Raw genomic sequence first — 18,743 nt, forward strand, 5'->3', positions numbered from 1 at the left:
GGGATAAGTGGGTTAAAATTGTAAAAGAAAGCACAGAGTTAGAAGAATGAGTTAGAAATCCAAGGTTTGCTAGTCACTGCAGTTGGATATAGAAGGTGAGGAAGATTAACTGAGCTGTGAATCTGAAGATACAGAAAATGAAACAGGCACTAAAGCAAATACTTTTTTTATCAAATCTACTATAGCGAACAACCCCTTCTACCCATGATTTTGAACAAGGGGTTGTTAAATTAGTGTTGGCACGTCCATTCCAGGAATGTTTCAGAGCTGTCATGAGTTTGCTCATCTGAAGCTCCATGTAGCTGTCATTAAAAGTCCAAAATGAATTTTCAGTGGTTAGTCGTTCTAGAAAGCTGTAAATTACATTCATTTTTTCTCAGGCAAAATTAAAAGCATTTTGCAGCATATATGTGTATCTACATGCATCTAGATTTAGAATTTTGTATACACAGAATTTGGTACTTCTAAGTTTCTGAATAATTCTGCAAACTGTTTTGGTCTGCAAGCTCTTTTCCTGATTTTAAATATTCTCTGATTTCTTTAGAACAAGAAATTTAACATTTTATACACATACACACATACACTAAAAATACTTATTTTAAATTTTTTTACATATTGTTAAAATTACTCGTCTATTTATGAAATTTTCCATCAAACTTCAGGTATCTGAACAAATAGCACTGTTTTATCCTACACTGCTGTTTCCTCATTTTCTTGGCAAGCTCCTTTTTACTTCGTAGCTTAAGGTTCTGTGACTAACAAACTGCTCTCCACTCTACCAGATCACTCAGCCGTACAAAACTGGTCTACGTAAGGCAGAGGCAGACATACAGTACATGCACTTTCTTTCAAGTGATCCAGAACAATAATCAGAGTTTATACTGAAAGCTGTTGGACGATAGGCAGCATCTGATCTCTGAACTTTAGATGTGCAGAGATAGGGTATCTGCTCTGACACAGAGCCTGCCAGTACAAAACAGCTTAAAAACAAATTTGAACCAGAAGAGAGTTCGTACCAGATCAGCACAGCGCATCATGTCGATACAGCACTGTAAGTCTGGCAGCAGAATTTCAGAGATGATTTACTGTTTTGATGAACTGTGGCATAAGTACGAGGTTTCGTGTTACAAATAAGCTGATTTAATCACCAGCTTTTGCCGAAAAGAGCAAAGCCGGACTGCATGACAGGCATGGGAGAGAGAGGAGAAGTTGAACCATCCCTTTGGCACTGCTGACTAATAGATGAACCTAGCTATAATATGAAACTTCACCATCATTCATCAGTAATTTGATTAAAAAGTGTGAATTTCTGCTAGGCTATTTAGAATCTTACATTATGAAGAACTTCTAGTTTCCTACCAGTCTAATCTATCCAGAAGATCATCCCTTTGAATGATGAAATAAACTTACAAAACGTACCTGACAACACCTGAGTTGTGTTTAATGTCACTTCTACCAAGTTTTACTATAACTACTCTTTTTCACTAAAACATCACTTGGAGCTACATTCTTTTCCGCAGCATAAAGTCTCACCCTGGGCTACACAGGTCTCTTGTGAAATAGGCATGCATTATGTGAGACCTCAGAATACAATAAAGAAGCAGTGTTTGCTCGTTTGATTAAACAGCTGCAATTCCCATAGTCATCTCCATTTAGTCACTTAAGAAACATATTGGCACGCAACATATAGTATCTATATCTTATGGATGTTTTATTACCAAATATAATACAAAAAATACAATTCAGAAAATTCTAAGCTTTTTGTCAAATTCATTTCATGATGTAACTGTTAATACAGAACTAATCACTTAGCTTGTTTTAGGAAGACTACAGATGATGGCACGTCCCTCTGACATCAACCACTGAAGCCAAATTCACCTTCGTACAAGCAGAAGTGTTTTTACTAATACTTACAAATTTTACTCCACTAAATTGTCTGTACTATCTGAGAATCCTTAACTTTTCCAGGAAATTCTCCTGCTATAAATCTAGCACAGTTATCCTGTAAGGACTTTGCTAGCAAATTCTTCAGTTAGCATCTTGAATTATATCACATATTGAGCCGTAACAGCCAATTCACTGTTTTTATTTTTATTAAAAAAGAGAGTTTTTCTCTGTAACAGAGTATTTTAGCTTGCATTAATTTTTTTTTTTTTTTTTTTTTTTTTTTTTTGCTATATGGTTCCTAGGTTGTAAAATATATTCAAGGTATTGCCTAGACATAGCATTTATCATAGGCTTACGCTAATGTATACTGACGTTGCATCTTCTTTTTGTAGACCAAGCCACCCTAGTAGAGCAAGTCAAACGAGTAAAAGAAATTGAAGCTATTGAAAGTGACTCCTTTGTTCCACAGACATTCAGATCAAGTAAAGAAGTCAAAAAGGTAAGTTTTCAATATCCTTTCTTTGTGCATAATGCTCTCAAAGTCAGGTGGAAGATGCACTATTAGCACAGTTGCCACTGATGAAAGCATCAATGTCGACAATTCTAAATCCCACTGTTGCAGTCAGTGTTCAGACAGACTCTCCGAAATGCTTGATGTGGTGGTCAGGGAAGAACATGTTTAGATGTGTGAGAAATATCAATGAAATCAACTGCTTTGACTGTATGTTCTAACCATGTTTGGCAATTCAGATTGTTTAAGATTCTTTTAAAATCATATAAAATCATGAAGTGTTTTTAAGGGAAAGCAGAACAATTAAAATGCAAAGGTAATCATACATTTATATTGTAATTAAAAGTAGAGATCAGTATTTCTAATTATACTTAACTGAAGCCAGACTTAAAGCCATATTTACTCACTGAAATAAATGGCATGGTTTTCAGATAGCTTTCCACAAAACTAACTTCAGACATCCAGGTTTCAAAATTTTACTTGTAATTTGGCCACTAAGTCTTCTAAGAGAACCCAGACGCTTGTCTGTGGAAGAATGCACACAAAGCTTTGGTTTGTTTTTTCCATTTGACAGTGAAATGTTTTAAATTATCCCTGTATGTTTCCCCAAGAACATACACAGTACTGTCTTTTCAGAAGTCTTCAAGAAGTTCATGCAGCTTCTTAAGAAAGCGATCCAAAAACCAAAGCTACAGTTTTGCAAGGTTGCAGATTGCTCTGTTTGCTCCTTTGGGCAATGCCTTCTGCTTCACTTTGTACGTTTAGCCTGGCCATCAGTCTGTGTCCAGGCAGCTCCTGCTGAGCATTCGGCAGCGTACTTGCACGAGGAGCCTTTAGTGGGCACATGCTGCAACGCGAAGGCGGCTAACACCGAGTTAAGGTACTGCCATGCCTTGGAGTCTGAGGAGCAGCCTTGGTAATGCACAGTCATACCCAGATGTATTTCTTTCTTTTTAGACAACAGAACCTACTGAACTAAAATACGAACCTGTAACTGTAGGAGTGGGAACTGTTGATGCACCTGCTACTGAAAAAGAAACAACAACTGCCAACATTCCTACTGCTATCAAATATCAAGATGATAATTCTTTAGCACATCCAAATGTAAGTGTGTTTACTTTATCTTTAGAAAAAAAACAGTCCACTGAATGAAGGCAGGTTCATATGACCTAACAATATTTTTGCTGTGTTGCTTATCAAATAATCTGTGATCTGAAGACTGTTTACTAATGAGCTTCTCATTGGCTCAAAAAGGATCACACCCCTTGCATAATCCAAAAGAGAAAAATTACAAAAGACGAGGTTCACCAGCCTTTTGGCTAAAAGCCAAATGAACATGAGTGAAAAATCTTTTTTCTTTCCGTTTTTTAAAAAAACTACTTCTGCTGATATTTCTGCTGAAGCTTTGTTCCTGGAACAGTCACATGACCTGGAGAATAAAACAAATGATGTAGAACAGAAATGCAAGGCTATTACTTAACAATTTACAAAATTAGATGTGAAAACTCAGTAGTAAAAAGCTAGATGAATGCTTTAAGAGTTTCATAGGAGAAGTTATGCTGAGAAGTCGTTTGATCACTGTAAACCACAGGATAAACTGTTTTGTTTCTAAGTTCTATTTCCAGTTATACAATATAAAATGAGAAAAAATATACAATCCTATTCCTTTATTTAGTCAAAACATTAAGCTCTGTTAAAAAGTGATGTAGTTTTAGAGTTACATACACATTTTAGAATGAAGTAGCATGCTAATTTAATGCAGGGGAATTTAAAAATAAAAAAGTTTAAGAAAAAATGCTTTTGGTTTGTGTTGTTTGAAAGCTGATGGAGGACTCGGAACTTACCCACACTTTACCAAATTCTAAAGCTTTAACTATATGACAGGCTCTTTAAAAATGTGATTTTTAAATCAATGTAGTTAAACTTATGCAAATTCCTTTGTGGGCGCTTAATTGGAAATGAGTATTCACAGTAGATTTTTTTTTTTTTTAATTAGCACGGTAAAATGACTTACAGTAAACTAATGTAAGTTTCGAATAATGAATATGGCTACTGAAGATGGAAGACCTGCATAATATGATAAACTTGCTGTTTCAGCAGGAGACTTAAGTTAGAATTTTTTGACTTTCAAGTTATTAAAGTCTCAACCTTTACTGCTGTATTTATATCAGCTTTTTGTTTTAACACCCTTACGCGGCTCTGCTTTTCTTAGCATTGAAATAGTTGTTATGTATTTCATAAGATTATAACAAATCCAGATAAAGTTAACGGAGTCGTGCCTACTTTTCTCCTCCTCATTCTCCCCGCAGCTATTTATTGAGAAGGCAGAAGCAGAAGAAAAGTGGTTTCAGAGGTTGATCGCACTTCGGCAAGAAAGGCTCATGGGCAGTCCAGTGGCCTGAGTGAACATCATACAGAAATTCTCTGTGATGCTAAGAAATCCTACCATTAAATTTCTCTTTTCAGGGGATTTTAGTACTTAGTGAGTTGTACAGAGAATAAGTATTTCATCTGAATAAACAAAAATGTTCTATCCTCAATTTTTTTCCCAATTCATTGCTGAGTTACTTGTATTGCTAAGCTACCTGCTATGAAAGGGAAGGCTACCATGGCAGTGTAATTTGCTTTTTTTGTACTGAATTTCTCTTGTGTGCAAAAGACCTGACAGCCCAATCAAAAAAATGTATATATTCATGTAGACAGATAAGGGAAAAAGTAGGACTATCCAAAAAAGTTCAGATTTACCAGTGCCGGAACAGGAGTGCAGATGATACCACCCTGGGCCATTAAATTTTTTGCAACTGAGGAAGGATTCAGGGCAAACTATATTGCTGTTCTCTCTTCTTCCTTCATTTTTCTCCTTGCTGAGGGGGTATTCTAAACTGCTGCATTCATCTGCCTGCTCCAAACTTATCCTGGTTCCTCACTTTGGCCTTGAGTGGAAAGAAACCTTTGTTTTAAATTTGCTGAAACATCTACATTCTACTCTTAGGATACTAGAGATTCAGCAGATGTAATTAAAAATCATGTTAGCCTTTTAAACAAATTAGTGTAAGTTTTCAGCATTTCCTAGGTAGTTTTAAGAATATTAAAAAGATGAATATTCTGGAAAACCAGGAACTCTTAATGGCAAATAATATAAATATTATTGTGTATACTGGTAGGGACCCTTATTGAACAAGACTGGTGACATACCTATTTCTGGAGAGAGTGACTGTTTTTAGTATATAAAGTTTCCATTTGTCAAAATGTGACTTTAAAAGAATGAGATCAGTCACGTTTGGGCTACCATCCAGTTTCTCTCGTGCACACCAATTAGTATATTAAAAAAAAAAATCCACCCACTATCCAAGTAAATACCAGACACCATCCAAAAAAGAAAAAAAAAGCTGAAAGTATTTCTTCTGAGGTATCTGGCAAATCTGTGGGAAAACTGTAACATCAGTGGAAGATTAAAATAAGTCTCACAGTTCTGGACATATCTCATTGGAAATGACATGCATCAGCTTTCTGTTTGAATGAAGAAATTCATAAGGGGTTCTTTTAATATTACTTTTCCTTGTTCTCAAATGTGTAGTGAAAAAAATGGAGGGTGGAGGATTCTGGAAATACACTTTGAATGATCATCTTACTGCTTAGATTAATGATGTGAAAGGAAAACGTATTAAAAATATGCTGGAATGCAAGTTTAATTTTTATTTACAAACAGTGTTAGTTTTACTGGGTCCTGCTTTAAAATAGGTGTTTATGTTTCAAGACTGTCTTGTCTGCAGCTAAAAGGAAAAAAACTGTTTTATTTCAGCATTTTCAAATGGTAACCATTTGGCATTGTCCTGTTTTCTAATCTCCTTCTATGTATCTTTCATAGCAAATAAAAACTGTTTGATCCCCATATAACGTGCAGGATTAAATTCCTCTTTTTCAAGCACTATGTCAGATAATTTTAGTATTTTTATTTTGTGCAAAACAATTTCTTTTATGTAATTTGCAATCCTATAAAATATTTAAAAATTCTAGAATCCAGTCTGTTATAAAGAGGTGAGACTTAGTGGTGACAAGAAAATGTACCTACTATTGCTTATCCAGCCATAAAAAAATTTGTCCAGCAAGTCCATGCTGGAGGAGAATTGTGAGCAAGATCTGAACAGAAAATGGAAATAGCATTTAGATCATCTGAAATAAACAGAAAAGTTAAATACAAAGTCCTGTGATGAAATATTCCAAACATAATTTGAGACACAGAGCAAATCATTGTCATACTGATTTTTATTGTTCCATTTGTAGATTAGCAATCAGAATAACCAGTAAAAGAATTAATCAGAATTCTGTAGTTTTAATGAAATACTTGTTTATTTCCCCAGTGTCTATGTGGAAATAATTCATTTAAGAAGCCACTTTTTCTGTTTTAGGGTTTCTATTCTATCATCCTATCCCAACTTTTACTTCGAACATTCATTACACATGAAGTTTATGATACTGGCATGGGGAGAAGAAGGAATGGTCAGGATTGGGTACATTGTTTAATACTAGATACCATCTGTTACAAATTAGAAAATATACCATCCTTCTTGTTATACAACGTAAACCTGCAAATTCATACAATATAGATTTTTCAAGATGCTTCCCTAACCAGGTCAGTGATTCTTAAGTCTGTGTAATTGAGGTAGAGGTCATGTGGAGCAGACTCTGACAATCTTAGCAAGGCCAAATGTTGTGTGTTGCAAGAGATTTAATCTAATTGTGCTGGATCCCTTGTTATGTATGGATAAGCTGAATAGTCAAACCACCAATCGTTGCAATGTTAATGGTCTTTTGCAAGATTCATTTGCATTGAAGCTCAGTGCTGATGTTGAGCCCTATCTTAAGGGTGCTGAATCAGTGTTCGGTAGCGCTTGCCATTTGGAGAACCTTCTGTTGTTATGATTTTACAGCTTAAACTTTTAGCAAAAAGAGAAGCTGTTCCACTGAGTTTGCTCCTGTATAGTTGAACAAAGTGTGTATAAGGCCAGTCTGTACAGGGTCATTGTTGTTAATTTTTATTTTAGACTACAGTTTTAGACCACTCTTGATTGAAGTTGTGTAAATTCTCTCTTTCCTTATTTTGCCTTTACTTGAACAGTGTCTTATGAATGATTAAAATAAATTATTTATTTTCCTGTTAAAGGTAAGCAGATAAATTTGAGTCCTGGAAATGAAATAGGTAAGTAGGCAGCAACACCAGAAATAAACTTAGTTCTAAACCCAGCTATGCAAGAATAAGGAGAATCTTGAAAAACATACTGATTAAAATTATTTTACAAGACTTGGGCACATTTTAAATGGGTTAATAGAATGCATAGCTATCCAAATATGTGTGCTGTCCACAAGCTCCATATATGGGCATTTTTCCTGGAGGAAAAGACAAATGTGTTTCCTAACTAGAGAGCCAGATAGAAATGCCATTAACTATGTCTTAGCATGGACATGAAACTTATATCAATGATTACAAATTAATCACCATTAACCTGGGAAAATGTACTGCTGACTCTAACCGCATGCTTTTCCTAATTCCAAAACAGAGTCATATCTTTCTGTAATAACTGTACTCTCTTAAAAGCTTTACTTCTAAGGTCTTCTGATGTAAACCATTAGCATTTAGGACTCTTTCCTGTGAAGAGTTTATTTTTGTCATATGTTCCACTTTTTTCAGTGCTTCTAGTGAAAGTTAATGGATTCCTGATTAGGAAAAGGAAAGAAATAGTTGTTTGTTACCCAACTAAAACATAGGACTGTTAAGTGTGCCGTGTGGTTTTAAGGCTGTTAGAGCTGCAATAGTGTTTTGTCATTCAGGACTTCTGGCGGTGTCTCTCTGACATGATGAGCAGTAACACACAGTTCCTCATAATACCAAACTACCTTAAATCTGACCTCGACGAATTGTGTGTAGGAGTGAAAGGATAATGCTGTAACTTGATCCATTCAGACTTGTGGTAGTCAGCAAAGACCTCTACCCTTAGAAATTACATTAGCAAACTCATTTCACTTAGCCTACTGAACAGCCATCATCAATTAAAATCAAACTAGGCTGATCTTGATTTGATAACTTTTAGGTAAAATGTCCAGTATTCTTTTCTGATATCTTGAATCATCTGGCATCTGCATAATTATTTTTTTATTAGGATAACTGCTTGAAAATTAGTTCTGTTTCAGTTATGATTATTGTTACAATAATTTAGAAAGATTTGTGCCAGTAAAATAATGATATCTCAGAAAACACTGCCAGTCAGGAATAGATCAAATTTTGCTACTTCTGCTTAAGTGTCTCAGATATGAACTAGGACTGAATGATCTTGAAGGCCATTTTTCCATCAGTAACTCAAAACCAGCCTTCTCATTGATTACAACTTTCCATTTGTCAAGTTACAAGAGGCAAGTTATTTTTAGTGGAGATCCTTGAACTCTAAAAACCTGTTTCAAAAGAGATCAGCTTGAACCCATAACTTAATCCACCTATGACGCAGCGCTGTGCTTCTGGGACGCCTTCAACTTGCAGTAATAAAGAAATACTAGAAGTATTGTTACTCCAGTAAGAAGTATTATTACTCCAGAAGGAAGGGAAACAGCATTAATGCCAAAGGGGCATTACATCTGTATCGCCTGAGCTCCAAACTAAGTTTGGACCATGTTGTGCATATGCCAAAGAGGTATGTTTCTTCCTCAGCCTCACAAACCTGTGAACTATTCCCTACTGCAGTGTATTCTCCTGCTGGAAGGAGGGGGGCGGGGGGGAACTCTTATAGCAAGTATGACAGGAAGCAGAATTCTCCACAGCAGAGTTCTGCTTATTTAAAATATTCATCATTGTTAATTTTATCTTAGTGCAGCATTTCTTAATTTCTTTTTCCTGACTCTATTCCTTCCCCTTCTTGTCTCCCTCCTTTGCTGAGGCCTGGAGAAAAAAAAGAGCAGCAGTGGCCAGGCCAGATTATATGACACTGGGGGGCAAGACTTAGACACTGAGTCACTCTGGAATTGCCACTCCAGGATGAGGAGATGTGACATGATACTTTTACTCTTTCTGTGAGGAAACAGGAACTGAAGCCCAGCCCAGGAAGGGAGGAGGGGATTTAGCTGCTAAAACCAGCATAAGGCTGTGCTTCACTTCTAATTATGCTCCATTCCATCAGTTATGCATGCCCCACTATTTGAAAATTCTTACTCCAGTAAGAATTTCAACTTAAACCCATGTGATAATCAAAATCACTACTTGACTATGGTTTTTGCTTCTTTAGAAAAACAATATGGAATAGGGCTTCCTGACTGAGAGGAACAGTAGTGAGATGAGAAGATTCTCAGCCCTTTGGCACCAATTTTGAACGTACCATTTTGAACAGTCGGTAGTTTCCAAAGTTGTCATCTTGTGGTTGTCGAGCTGCCAATGTAAAAATCTCATTCCCACTAGATGTCTCTCTAATCCCAAAGCAGTTGTAACAGTAAACCTCAGCGGCAGTCTAAAAACAGAAGGCTGCAGAAGAGAGATGCATGAAAGCAGAATTTGCCTTTCTAGTTTTTAATCAGAAATGAAGTTAGGGTAGCATGGAAAAGCAGTTTTCTGTAAGACCTGCTGCCTTAGCATCTAAATCGTTACGGATAAAATATATGAAACAAAAAGGTCAAATCCAAGCATTTATCTTAAATTTCATGCAATCCCTGAGAGACATTTAAAAAAAAAAAAAAAAAAGAAGAAGAAAGAAAGAATGTACTCTCTTCCCCTCCCTTGTTTGTATTGATTGAAAGCTGTGCTGCCCCTTGCTCACCAAAATCACAGTGAATGAGCATTGCTAACAGCCAGTTGCTGGGAAGGACTGTCACCTTTCTTTGGAAGCTGTAGGTGTTCACACTGGTTGCTGGCAACTTCTGTATTTTCATGTTATAGTTCTGAAAGGAAGACATTAATGAATCTCATTAATCATTATTAAAATGTTATTAATGGCAACTAAATACACCTATCATTTCTAAAAACGTTGAATTGCATTTCTGGATACCTTTTCAGTGAGTTTCTGAGTATTTTTCATATAAATTATTGACATTTTATTTCATTATTCAAACAAGTTACAGAGCTTGGTGGCTATTTGCATTGATTATATATTTAAAGAAAAAATTCATATAAATGTTATTACATGTCTACTTCTAGTTGCTTATAGTGGACTCCTGCTTTTATCTGACATTTGTGAACAATTTATAATAAGCTGTCTTTGCAAAATACTCTGCATTGGACTGATGTTACAGATGAAATGTAATCAACCTTTTAACAGTACTGTCCAAAGGCCACTTCTACTAAAAAATTTGCATCTTTAAACCTACCTGTAAAAGAACTTAACTGTAAAAATGTAGGAAGTAAGGATACCTCATTTATGCCAATACCTTTTAAATTTAAATAGTAACTGCTGATCCTTACAAAACTAACTGGGAATTGAGAACTGATTGTCCAAGTCCTCTCAAATTACCTTCAACCTTGATTCTGACATTGCTCTCTAGTACATGGAAATACACAGCATAGAACTGATCAGCACACCCAAGTAATCTATTACCAGTTTTTCCAAAATAGTTCAGAAAAATGGCCTATTTTTAACATACTGTGCTGGGTCTGAATAGCTTGAACAGTACTAGAAATTTTCCTACGCTTTTGGAAGTTGGAGGCTGCAACAAAGATAATTAAGAAGTCATTGTGTAATAAATTCTTTGAGTGAACAAATGAAAACTATTCTTGACAATTATGTGTTGCCTTATCTGTGAAACTAGTCATATACTGTGATCATTTCTGAGCTGTACAAATTTGATGTTATGATAACCTGTGCATTTAATGTATATTTTTTTACAAGTCTTATTTAAATAGGACTTTAATGACATCTGCTAAACTAGCAAGATTTTTTTTCAGTTTTAGAGACAAATAATGTAAAGCAGGTAAGACCTTTCAAATTACTTCAATCTATTCAAAGTTCAAGAACAAACACCTGAACCATGATCACATTTTAGATGGTGAAAAAATCTGGCTTCAACTGGTGCAAACTGCCAGGCTCTAAAGCTGGAAAGAGCTTATTTTTTGGATTCCTATGGAAATTGGCTCTTGTAGGCAGTAGGTAAATCAAGCAACTCTTGTTACCTGTCTGATTTATAACCCCTGGGGTGTGTCTTGCTATACATTTTGCACTTTTGTTTGTCTGATTTTACAGCGTGAGGCCAAGGCCAAATTCTCAGCTCAATTCTGGCTATCTTAACAATTAACCTACTAAAGAGGTTGCACCAGGAACGTATCTGCTGCACTTGTTCCCAGTGCCACCAGTTTGTTTATATCTCTGGTTCTAGGAGAAAAGCCCCGATAACATGCAGCCCTGTAGAATAAGTTCTGTTATTTTGGTGCAGAGGTTTGTAGAAGATTCTGCATCACCTCTTGCACATACTGCTGTTTGCCACATGCACTACTGACAGAAGCATCTCAGCAAGTGCCAGGTGGCTTTGCCCCAGCGTTCAGAAAAGAATCTCCGGATGCCATGGTGCAGCATGCCTGGGCGGCATTTTTTCTCTCCCTCCCAGTGCCAGGGAGAAGAAAAGTTGCCAGGATTTAAGAAACAAATATGTCAGCTCATAGAAGACTGTTCCAAGTTCAGCATCTTCAACATTTATTTTTTTGGTGACTTGGCCGTTTGGCCACTGGAGTGGCAAGATGTGATAGCTGCAAATTGCTGAAGTAATTCATGAACAAAATCCCTTTGTTCCCTAATACTTAAACATCTGCTGCCAAAGTTTTCATAAATCAATAGCTACCATACACAATGGCAACAGGGGCCATTTAAACAAATACTAATTTTGGATCAAATCCTAGTCTCATTGGAATCAATGATAAACACTCCTACAGGGATCAGATTTTTTTTTTTTAAGAATCAGAATGTATTTGTTTATATGCCTCAGTTTTCACCCTACTAAACAAAAACAGGATAGAGGGAAAGGCAGCAAAATTAGGACTGATTAAAAGAAATGCTGTTTCACTTAATGAAAAAATTAAACTCTAGAATTCGTTGCCACAAGATGTAATCAAAGCCAAAAATTTAGCAACTCTTAAATGGATTTATTGTATATTTAGATTTGAAAAATAACATCCAAATACTTTTAGAAAGAAATAAAAATGTATCCTGCAGGTCTTGGAAATGAATTTTTGTTACAATGATAAGATATTCTTAGGGCAGGCTGTGTCACATACAGCTACTGTGTATTTTCTAGTAGTTTCTTATAAAAGGCCTAGCACTGGTAACTTGTAAATAAGACACTGAACATCAGACAGACCTCATAGGCTAATACAATCTGGCAATTCCTACATTTCTTACATTTTCTAAACAGCTACTAAATAAAGCAGATGAAAGCACTGATTTTAAAAAGGAAGAAATCTCTCATGTTTCTGTGAATCTAGCAGAGTGTATTTCACTGATTCTTTTAATTGAGAGTCTGTCTCAAAGAAAAACAAAAAGCTCATTCTTTTACATGGTTGAAGTCTTACATATACAGAAGACTTCAAATATAATTGACACAACCTGGTGCTCTCTATTGCAGTCTAAATGGTATTTGTTGCCCTGATAACAGCATGCAAGCATAATTTATTAGTTTATACATTATTGATGTATAATTCATGTGCGATGGGAGGAAGCTGGTCTGCAAGTAAGTTATAAATGGAAGGTTATCAAGAACTTGTAGAAGTCAGTGACAATTCTATATATAGCTAGTCCCAATGCATGTTATGTAGATGCAACAAAACACATTTCTTACCTACCAGTGTTGAAAGTACAAGGTTTGGAATTTCTGGGATGCATGAGTTTCTACTGCAGTACATGTAAACTACTTAGTAATTTTTTTCTAATCAACTTCAACGACAAACAGTAGCTTTTAAGGATATTTCCCAATTATATACAGAGACTATACTATACCCAGAAATGTTTTCTATCACAAATTCTTGGGTGGGAGAAAATGAAAGATTTTGGGATAACAGTAGAAGACAAAAATTAGCTGCTAAAAAAGCAGGGATTATATTCCCCAATTTATATTTGGCATAAAATATAGCTCAATTTATCTACTTATGGCTGACAATACACTTCCGAAGGGTTATTTTATATTTAAGCAAAAGTGTTCAGAAAGAAGTTTGGTTTACATTTCCAGATAGTTTTACATCTGTCTTTTTCCATTTTCACTAGGGTTACCCCACTTTTAAACCAGCTAAAGTTTCATGATTGTCAGACCCGGCATCTTTGCATAAATGAAGAGACTGAGAGGTTGTCTCATGATTCAGATTCCATTTCAATAGAAAAGTCTCCTTCTGCTAATGAACTAAGGAGTACTTATTTTTTTTCTTGGTATCTTCTTTGTGTATGCAAACCTGGAAAGTGCTCTAATAACCAATATAATCTGAAAGTAGTGCCAGACAGTATGAGCACAGCTTTGATGACTTAGAAATGGTCATACTCTGCAACAGACTTTTCACTGAAAACTGTTGATGACATCAATGGGCAATTTGCAGAGTAAGGCAGAATGAAGGCTGAATTTGAACTTCAGCAGCAAAACAGGACGAAACATCCATTATATGAAAATAAACGATGTATAAGCTACAATAGTTTGAGGGCACATTAGAAAATACAGAGTTGACAGACCTTCCAAATAAACCTTGCCAAAGTTTTAAACTAATGTAAGCTGGTAAAAAGTTTCTTCAGTACAGACTGGACTTTACTAAGACGTTTCAGTATTTCCTCCTTCCGAGGCCCAGCAGACCACAAATTTCAAGAGTATAAAGCCTGCATATACTCAAAAACAAACAAAAAAAACAAACAAACAAAAAAAAAAAGACTGCAGTGGACTCCTGTGAAGAAAAACTATATTAACAATGTTTTCATCATCAATTTATCTTAGTGTTTCTTCTATGAGATAAAATAATTTAAAACATCTTTAAAAAAGGATGTGTGTCTGTGCTTAACAGCATACATAATTACAAAGACAGACATACCAGAATGCAGCAGTGTGTATACAGAGAATGCAAAGTAAAAGTGACAATAATTTTGGCCTAAGGATCTGGGCATACAGAACTACTATATACTGCACTGTTTTGTAGTTGTGACAGAACTGTTGATATTTCTTTATTTTTAATGTTGATATACATTTATTTTTTAAAATAAGAGAACCTTGTAATGTAGTTATAATAACTATATATATTAAAAAATCTAGCTAGCAATATTGTTCTTTGGTGAATACTCTTAAAATGATTTTTGGCTCTCATTCTCGCAAACCAATTGCTGGCTGGAACTTCGCCTATGTAAACATCTATGCAGTAATCCAATTTTCACCTCCAAGTGTTAAGCATCCCCACTGGTTAAAAATAATCCTTGCAGAAAAACAGTAGCTGATGACTATGCAGATACACAGTCAGAAATATTTCTGTGTTTCTCAGTAATTGCACCATATGTTTCTCAGATATTTTAGTATATTTTACATAGCTCTGCAATTCTAAATATTTTGAGCATAATCAAGATCTTTTTTAGCTTTACTATAATTGATTTGTACTCTGCATGGAATAGAAAACATAAGCCAACGTGAAATAGCTATGAAAAAGAGCTACTCAGCAGGAAGAGTTAAGATGAACAGAAATGTTAGCAGAAAATGTTTTGGGCAGAAACCTAAACAAACATCTATGAAACAGAGAGAGAATAGACAATTATAAATACCAACAAGATGTCAATATGGCAAAATGACCTTTTGTTCTAAATGAGTATGTTCAACAAAGCTCTGAAGTCTGAATCAGATTTAAATAGTCATATCACCAAAATGAATAAGAATTAAGAAGGTAAATTAATTCCTAAGGGAAATCACTGTAGATCTCATTAGTTCAGGAACAAGATACCTTAAAACTTTTAATTAAAGATAATATTTACAGCAAATGAATAAGAGTTGGCAGGTTTCAGCAGAAACCATAATCTCATTTATGCAAAGTTTTCTTATATTAAGGCAGACATCATTAATCTCATTGGAGATGCCCTCCAGACTGACAGTGCTGTAGCACGGAGGTGATTTCTTACAGAAGCCTTTTTATCTACACAAAAGAAATCTAACTCAAGCAGACACAAACCATAAAAAGGCCTGAGCAATTAGAGATATCACTCTGTGCAAATAGAGTACTGACTTTATCATGTTAGGGAGCCTCTCATAATGAGCTCACTTCTAACAGGGCCCATCTTTCCACTAGCAGCCAAAAAATTAACAATAGCTAGAACTCATATTGCTTAGTTATCTGCACAGTAATCCATCTCTGGATCTTCTCTGGCTTGGAAAGAAATTTCATCTTTCAGAGTCTGAGTTCACATAAAATTAACTAGCAAACTGTAGATTATCTGATGTACCCTGAACAGCTGCTGGAAGGCTCCACATTTCCATTTTACAGTTGTACTGAAGAGGTAATGGGTATCTTTTCACATAAGAGAATTCATACAAAGGCTAAAGCTCTTTATATTTTGTATCTTTTATCTGTGTTCAGAACCTGTAAATAAACACTGTAAAAAAAAAATCTGTTTAGCTAGCTTGTGGTGGAAGACTGCAAACCAAGTTAACCACACTGAAACAAACATTTTGAGAAGATATAACACCAGGACAGTAAGAATTTGCAAGTTTTTGCATTCAACATGCCAATTATTTTAAGAAAATTCACCTTGCTCAGTTGTAGCAAATAATATATATATATTCTAGCATATCATGTCGTGTATATTAATGAACTGTAGTAAACAATAGCAAAACCAAATGGATCCATCTGTATACTAATCATGGTATAATGACATGTAATTAATAAATGAGCACTGTACACAAACCTAGCCACTTTGGTAAAGTTACAGTACATTGCATTTCTAGTACAATCTAGCTTCAGAGGAGCTTTAAAATCCATGTATTTAAAGACTAACTAGAGTGTGAAGTATGATATTACTACAATGTTTGTAATATTTTTCTGTGCAGTTTGAAACAAAGGTTGAATTCTGACTCTGAGGAATAAAAAAGTTCTTTGATAATATCATAACTGGCACAAGATTTCGTTATAAAAAGCCCCAAAGCACCAGAGTTCACTTCCATGACCACAGCCTGATTTGTTTTATTTGCTAATCTTTCATCAGAAATGTACAAACAGTTCACAGACTTCCCTGGATAATCAATGCGTAACCCTTTTTCTGTCATGCTTCCCTGCCCACCAGTCAGTCAGTATACACATTTTCACTGTAACAACCATTCAAACTTGCAGTGCATCTTAAGGCGGCAATATCACCACTTGCTAGGATCTAAAGAGAAGTGTACATCAGTAGACAGCAAAATCAATGCTCACCTGATTACAGATATTTTTCAAAAATATTGCAGGCTCAGTTCATTCATCTTTTATGTCGGTTTTCCACTTTGGGCCAAATACTAGCAGAGCTGCTTCTGCAGCATGATGGATCTTAGTGGAACTGTAGTGCCTACCCATGCTCCTTGCTGGAGGAGAGATAAGTAGATCCCACTAGGATCTACTTTCATGACTGCCATATAAACACTCTCGTGCTCTCTAATCCCACCTGGTTATCCAGGGCACATTTTCTCTCTCTCCCCTAAAATCTGGAGCACTAAAAGAGACAGGAGGAGGGGAGGAAAGAGCCTACACCTGTCTCTGAACACAAGATGCAAGCTAGCTAATAATCCAGCTCTGAACAACATGGGCATCCAGAAGAATATTTCCAGACACATATAGCTTTTTTCTCCATAACTCTCCATAATCTCCATAATCTTTGGAAGAATGAAGGTTAGATGCCTATATCTGATTCTTTCAAACTATCCTCCTTCAAAAATAAGTTTATATATGAGCAAAGTTTTTATATATGTACCCACATATTCACCCCCCACACACACCTTTAGGAAACCTAGATAATATTTGCTCCATTTGCTTACTGAAACCTTCCTTTGATCATGCCCAATGCCAGGTTTTACGGAGGGGTTTCTCCTTTACAGGAGCCAGCTGAACTGACACTTCCTGCACAGAAAACAAAGAACTATTCCCTGTTTAAACAGTAATCCTAACCATTTTCACGCTCAGGGCTAGGCAGTTAAATGATACAGAATGAACTGCTGGTCAGGACTTCAGAAAGAAACTACTATAAAGCCTGAGAAATCTAGTACGTCTTGAGAGTCCTTAAGAGGTGTGGAGTGAAAGGTAATCCTGATCTATAAACTGCCTGCAATGGCCATCCACAGTCAGAACAGCAACCACTGTCAAATATCCCTGACAAGTGGGTCTTACTCCTCAGTTTTTCTTTATGTTATCCATTACTGGAAGGGATATTTATGATTTTTTTTAATGCAAGCTATTGATGCTTTTTACCAGAGTATCACTTTTTTCCCCTCTGGCAAACGCTCTCCACCAAAGACTGTTACTCAGACAAATGTCTGATTTCCAGCCGTCTTGGAAACAGGGCAAGAGCCTGCCACAAAGAATACAGTGACTTTATTTTACTGCCATCTAGTGGGAAAAAAATAAAATAATTCTCGGAGATCACTTGAACCATACCACCCATTTCCTCGGTGTCCCCCCCACCCCAGCCCACCCATATCCCTGCCAGACAGCCGGGTCAATGTGCCATAAAAAGTCCTGCCACGAAACCCTCATTCACTACTCATTTTAACAGCTCAAAGCACTGTGTATATATATATGTGTGTGTATATATATATATATATATATATGTGCACGGTATATATGTGTGCAGGCCAATCATACCGTAATATTTAAAGCAGAATGGCTGATTCTTCACAGTCTGCTGACAGCACTTCTGTTGTTGTCACCTTAACTGCTGCGCTTGTAAAGAATAAAGCGGTAGTTATTTTCAAATATTTAGTATTCCACATTTGTACCCATGCCTTGACAGATTGCATCTTTCCTTTAAAATGTACCTGCCGCGGTATACAAGGGATCTGAGGGGCAATCTCACAGCAAATGCAACAGCAATCCTGGCTGAGGCCGGACAGCACCTCCAACGTCACCATTCACTTCGCCGAGCGCTGAATCCTGCCCCGAAAACGCAGAAATTTTAATCCGGAAGGCGAGGCCTTCGCGGGGCTCACCCTTGCGAAGGGCAAATGGATGCCGGGGGGGCTCGGGGAGGAGGCCGCTTCTCCTCGCCGCCGGGCACCGGCCCCGGCCAGTACCCAGCGGGGCGGAGGGGAGCGACCCCGCTCCGCCGCCCCCAGAACCTTCTGGAACCGGGTCGCGCGGTGGCGTCCGTTGCCACGGCAACCGCGGCCCCTCCGCGGCCCGTCCCCGCCTGTGTCG

The 18,743-nt window shown here is 36.5% G+C and overlaps 1 protein-coding gene and 1 long non-coding RNA gene across 6 annotated transcripts in view; one reads left to right on the plus strand and one right to left on the minus strand.

Annotated features, from left to right (window-relative positions):
* RSRC1 (arginine and serine rich coiled-coil 1) overlaps positions 1 to 6,295 on the plus strand; it is a 156,400-nt gene extending 150,105 nt beyond the window's left edge. For both annotated transcript variants that reach the window (XM_064516547.1, XM_064516548.1), the window contains 3 exons: positions 2,280 to 2,386; positions 3,356 to 3,502; positions 4,708 to 6,295. In XM_064516547.1, the coding sequence (XP_064372617.1) occupies positions 2,280 to 2,386; positions 3,356 to 3,502; positions 4,708 to 4,800 (347 nt within the window). In that variant the 3' untranslated portion in view covers positions 4,801 to 6,295. The remainder of the gene's footprint in view (positions 1 to 2,279; positions 2,387 to 3,355; positions 3,503 to 4,707) is intronic.
* On the minus strand, positions 1,695 to 18,739 carry LOC112981309 (uncharacterized). Of its 4 annotated transcripts, none has more exons than XR_010390400.1 (6): positions 18,365 to 18,739; positions 18,192 to 18,264; positions 10,195 to 10,315; positions 9,760 to 9,902; positions 6,471 to 6,538; positions 1,695 to 3,827 (listed from the first exon to the last, which is right to left on the minus strand). It is a non-coding gene; the product is annotated as an uncharacterized LOC112981309 (long non-coding RNA). The 4 variants fall into 4 exon arrangements; XR_010390398.1 differs by having other exon boundaries at positions 6,471 to 7,786; XR_010390399.1 differs by having other exon boundaries at positions 6,471 to 7,786; positions 18,192 to 18,269.
* Between the last annotated feature and the right edge of the window lie 4 nt (positions 18,740 to 18,743).

Source organism: Dromaius novaehollandiae, chromosome 9 (assembly GCF_036370855.1).
Source record: "Dromaius novaehollandiae isolate bDroNov1 chromosome 9, bDroNov1.hap1, whole genome shotgun sequence".
Taxonomy (NCBI): Eukaryota; Metazoa; Chordata; class Aves; order Casuariiformes; family Dromaiidae; genus Dromaius; species Dromaius novaehollandiae.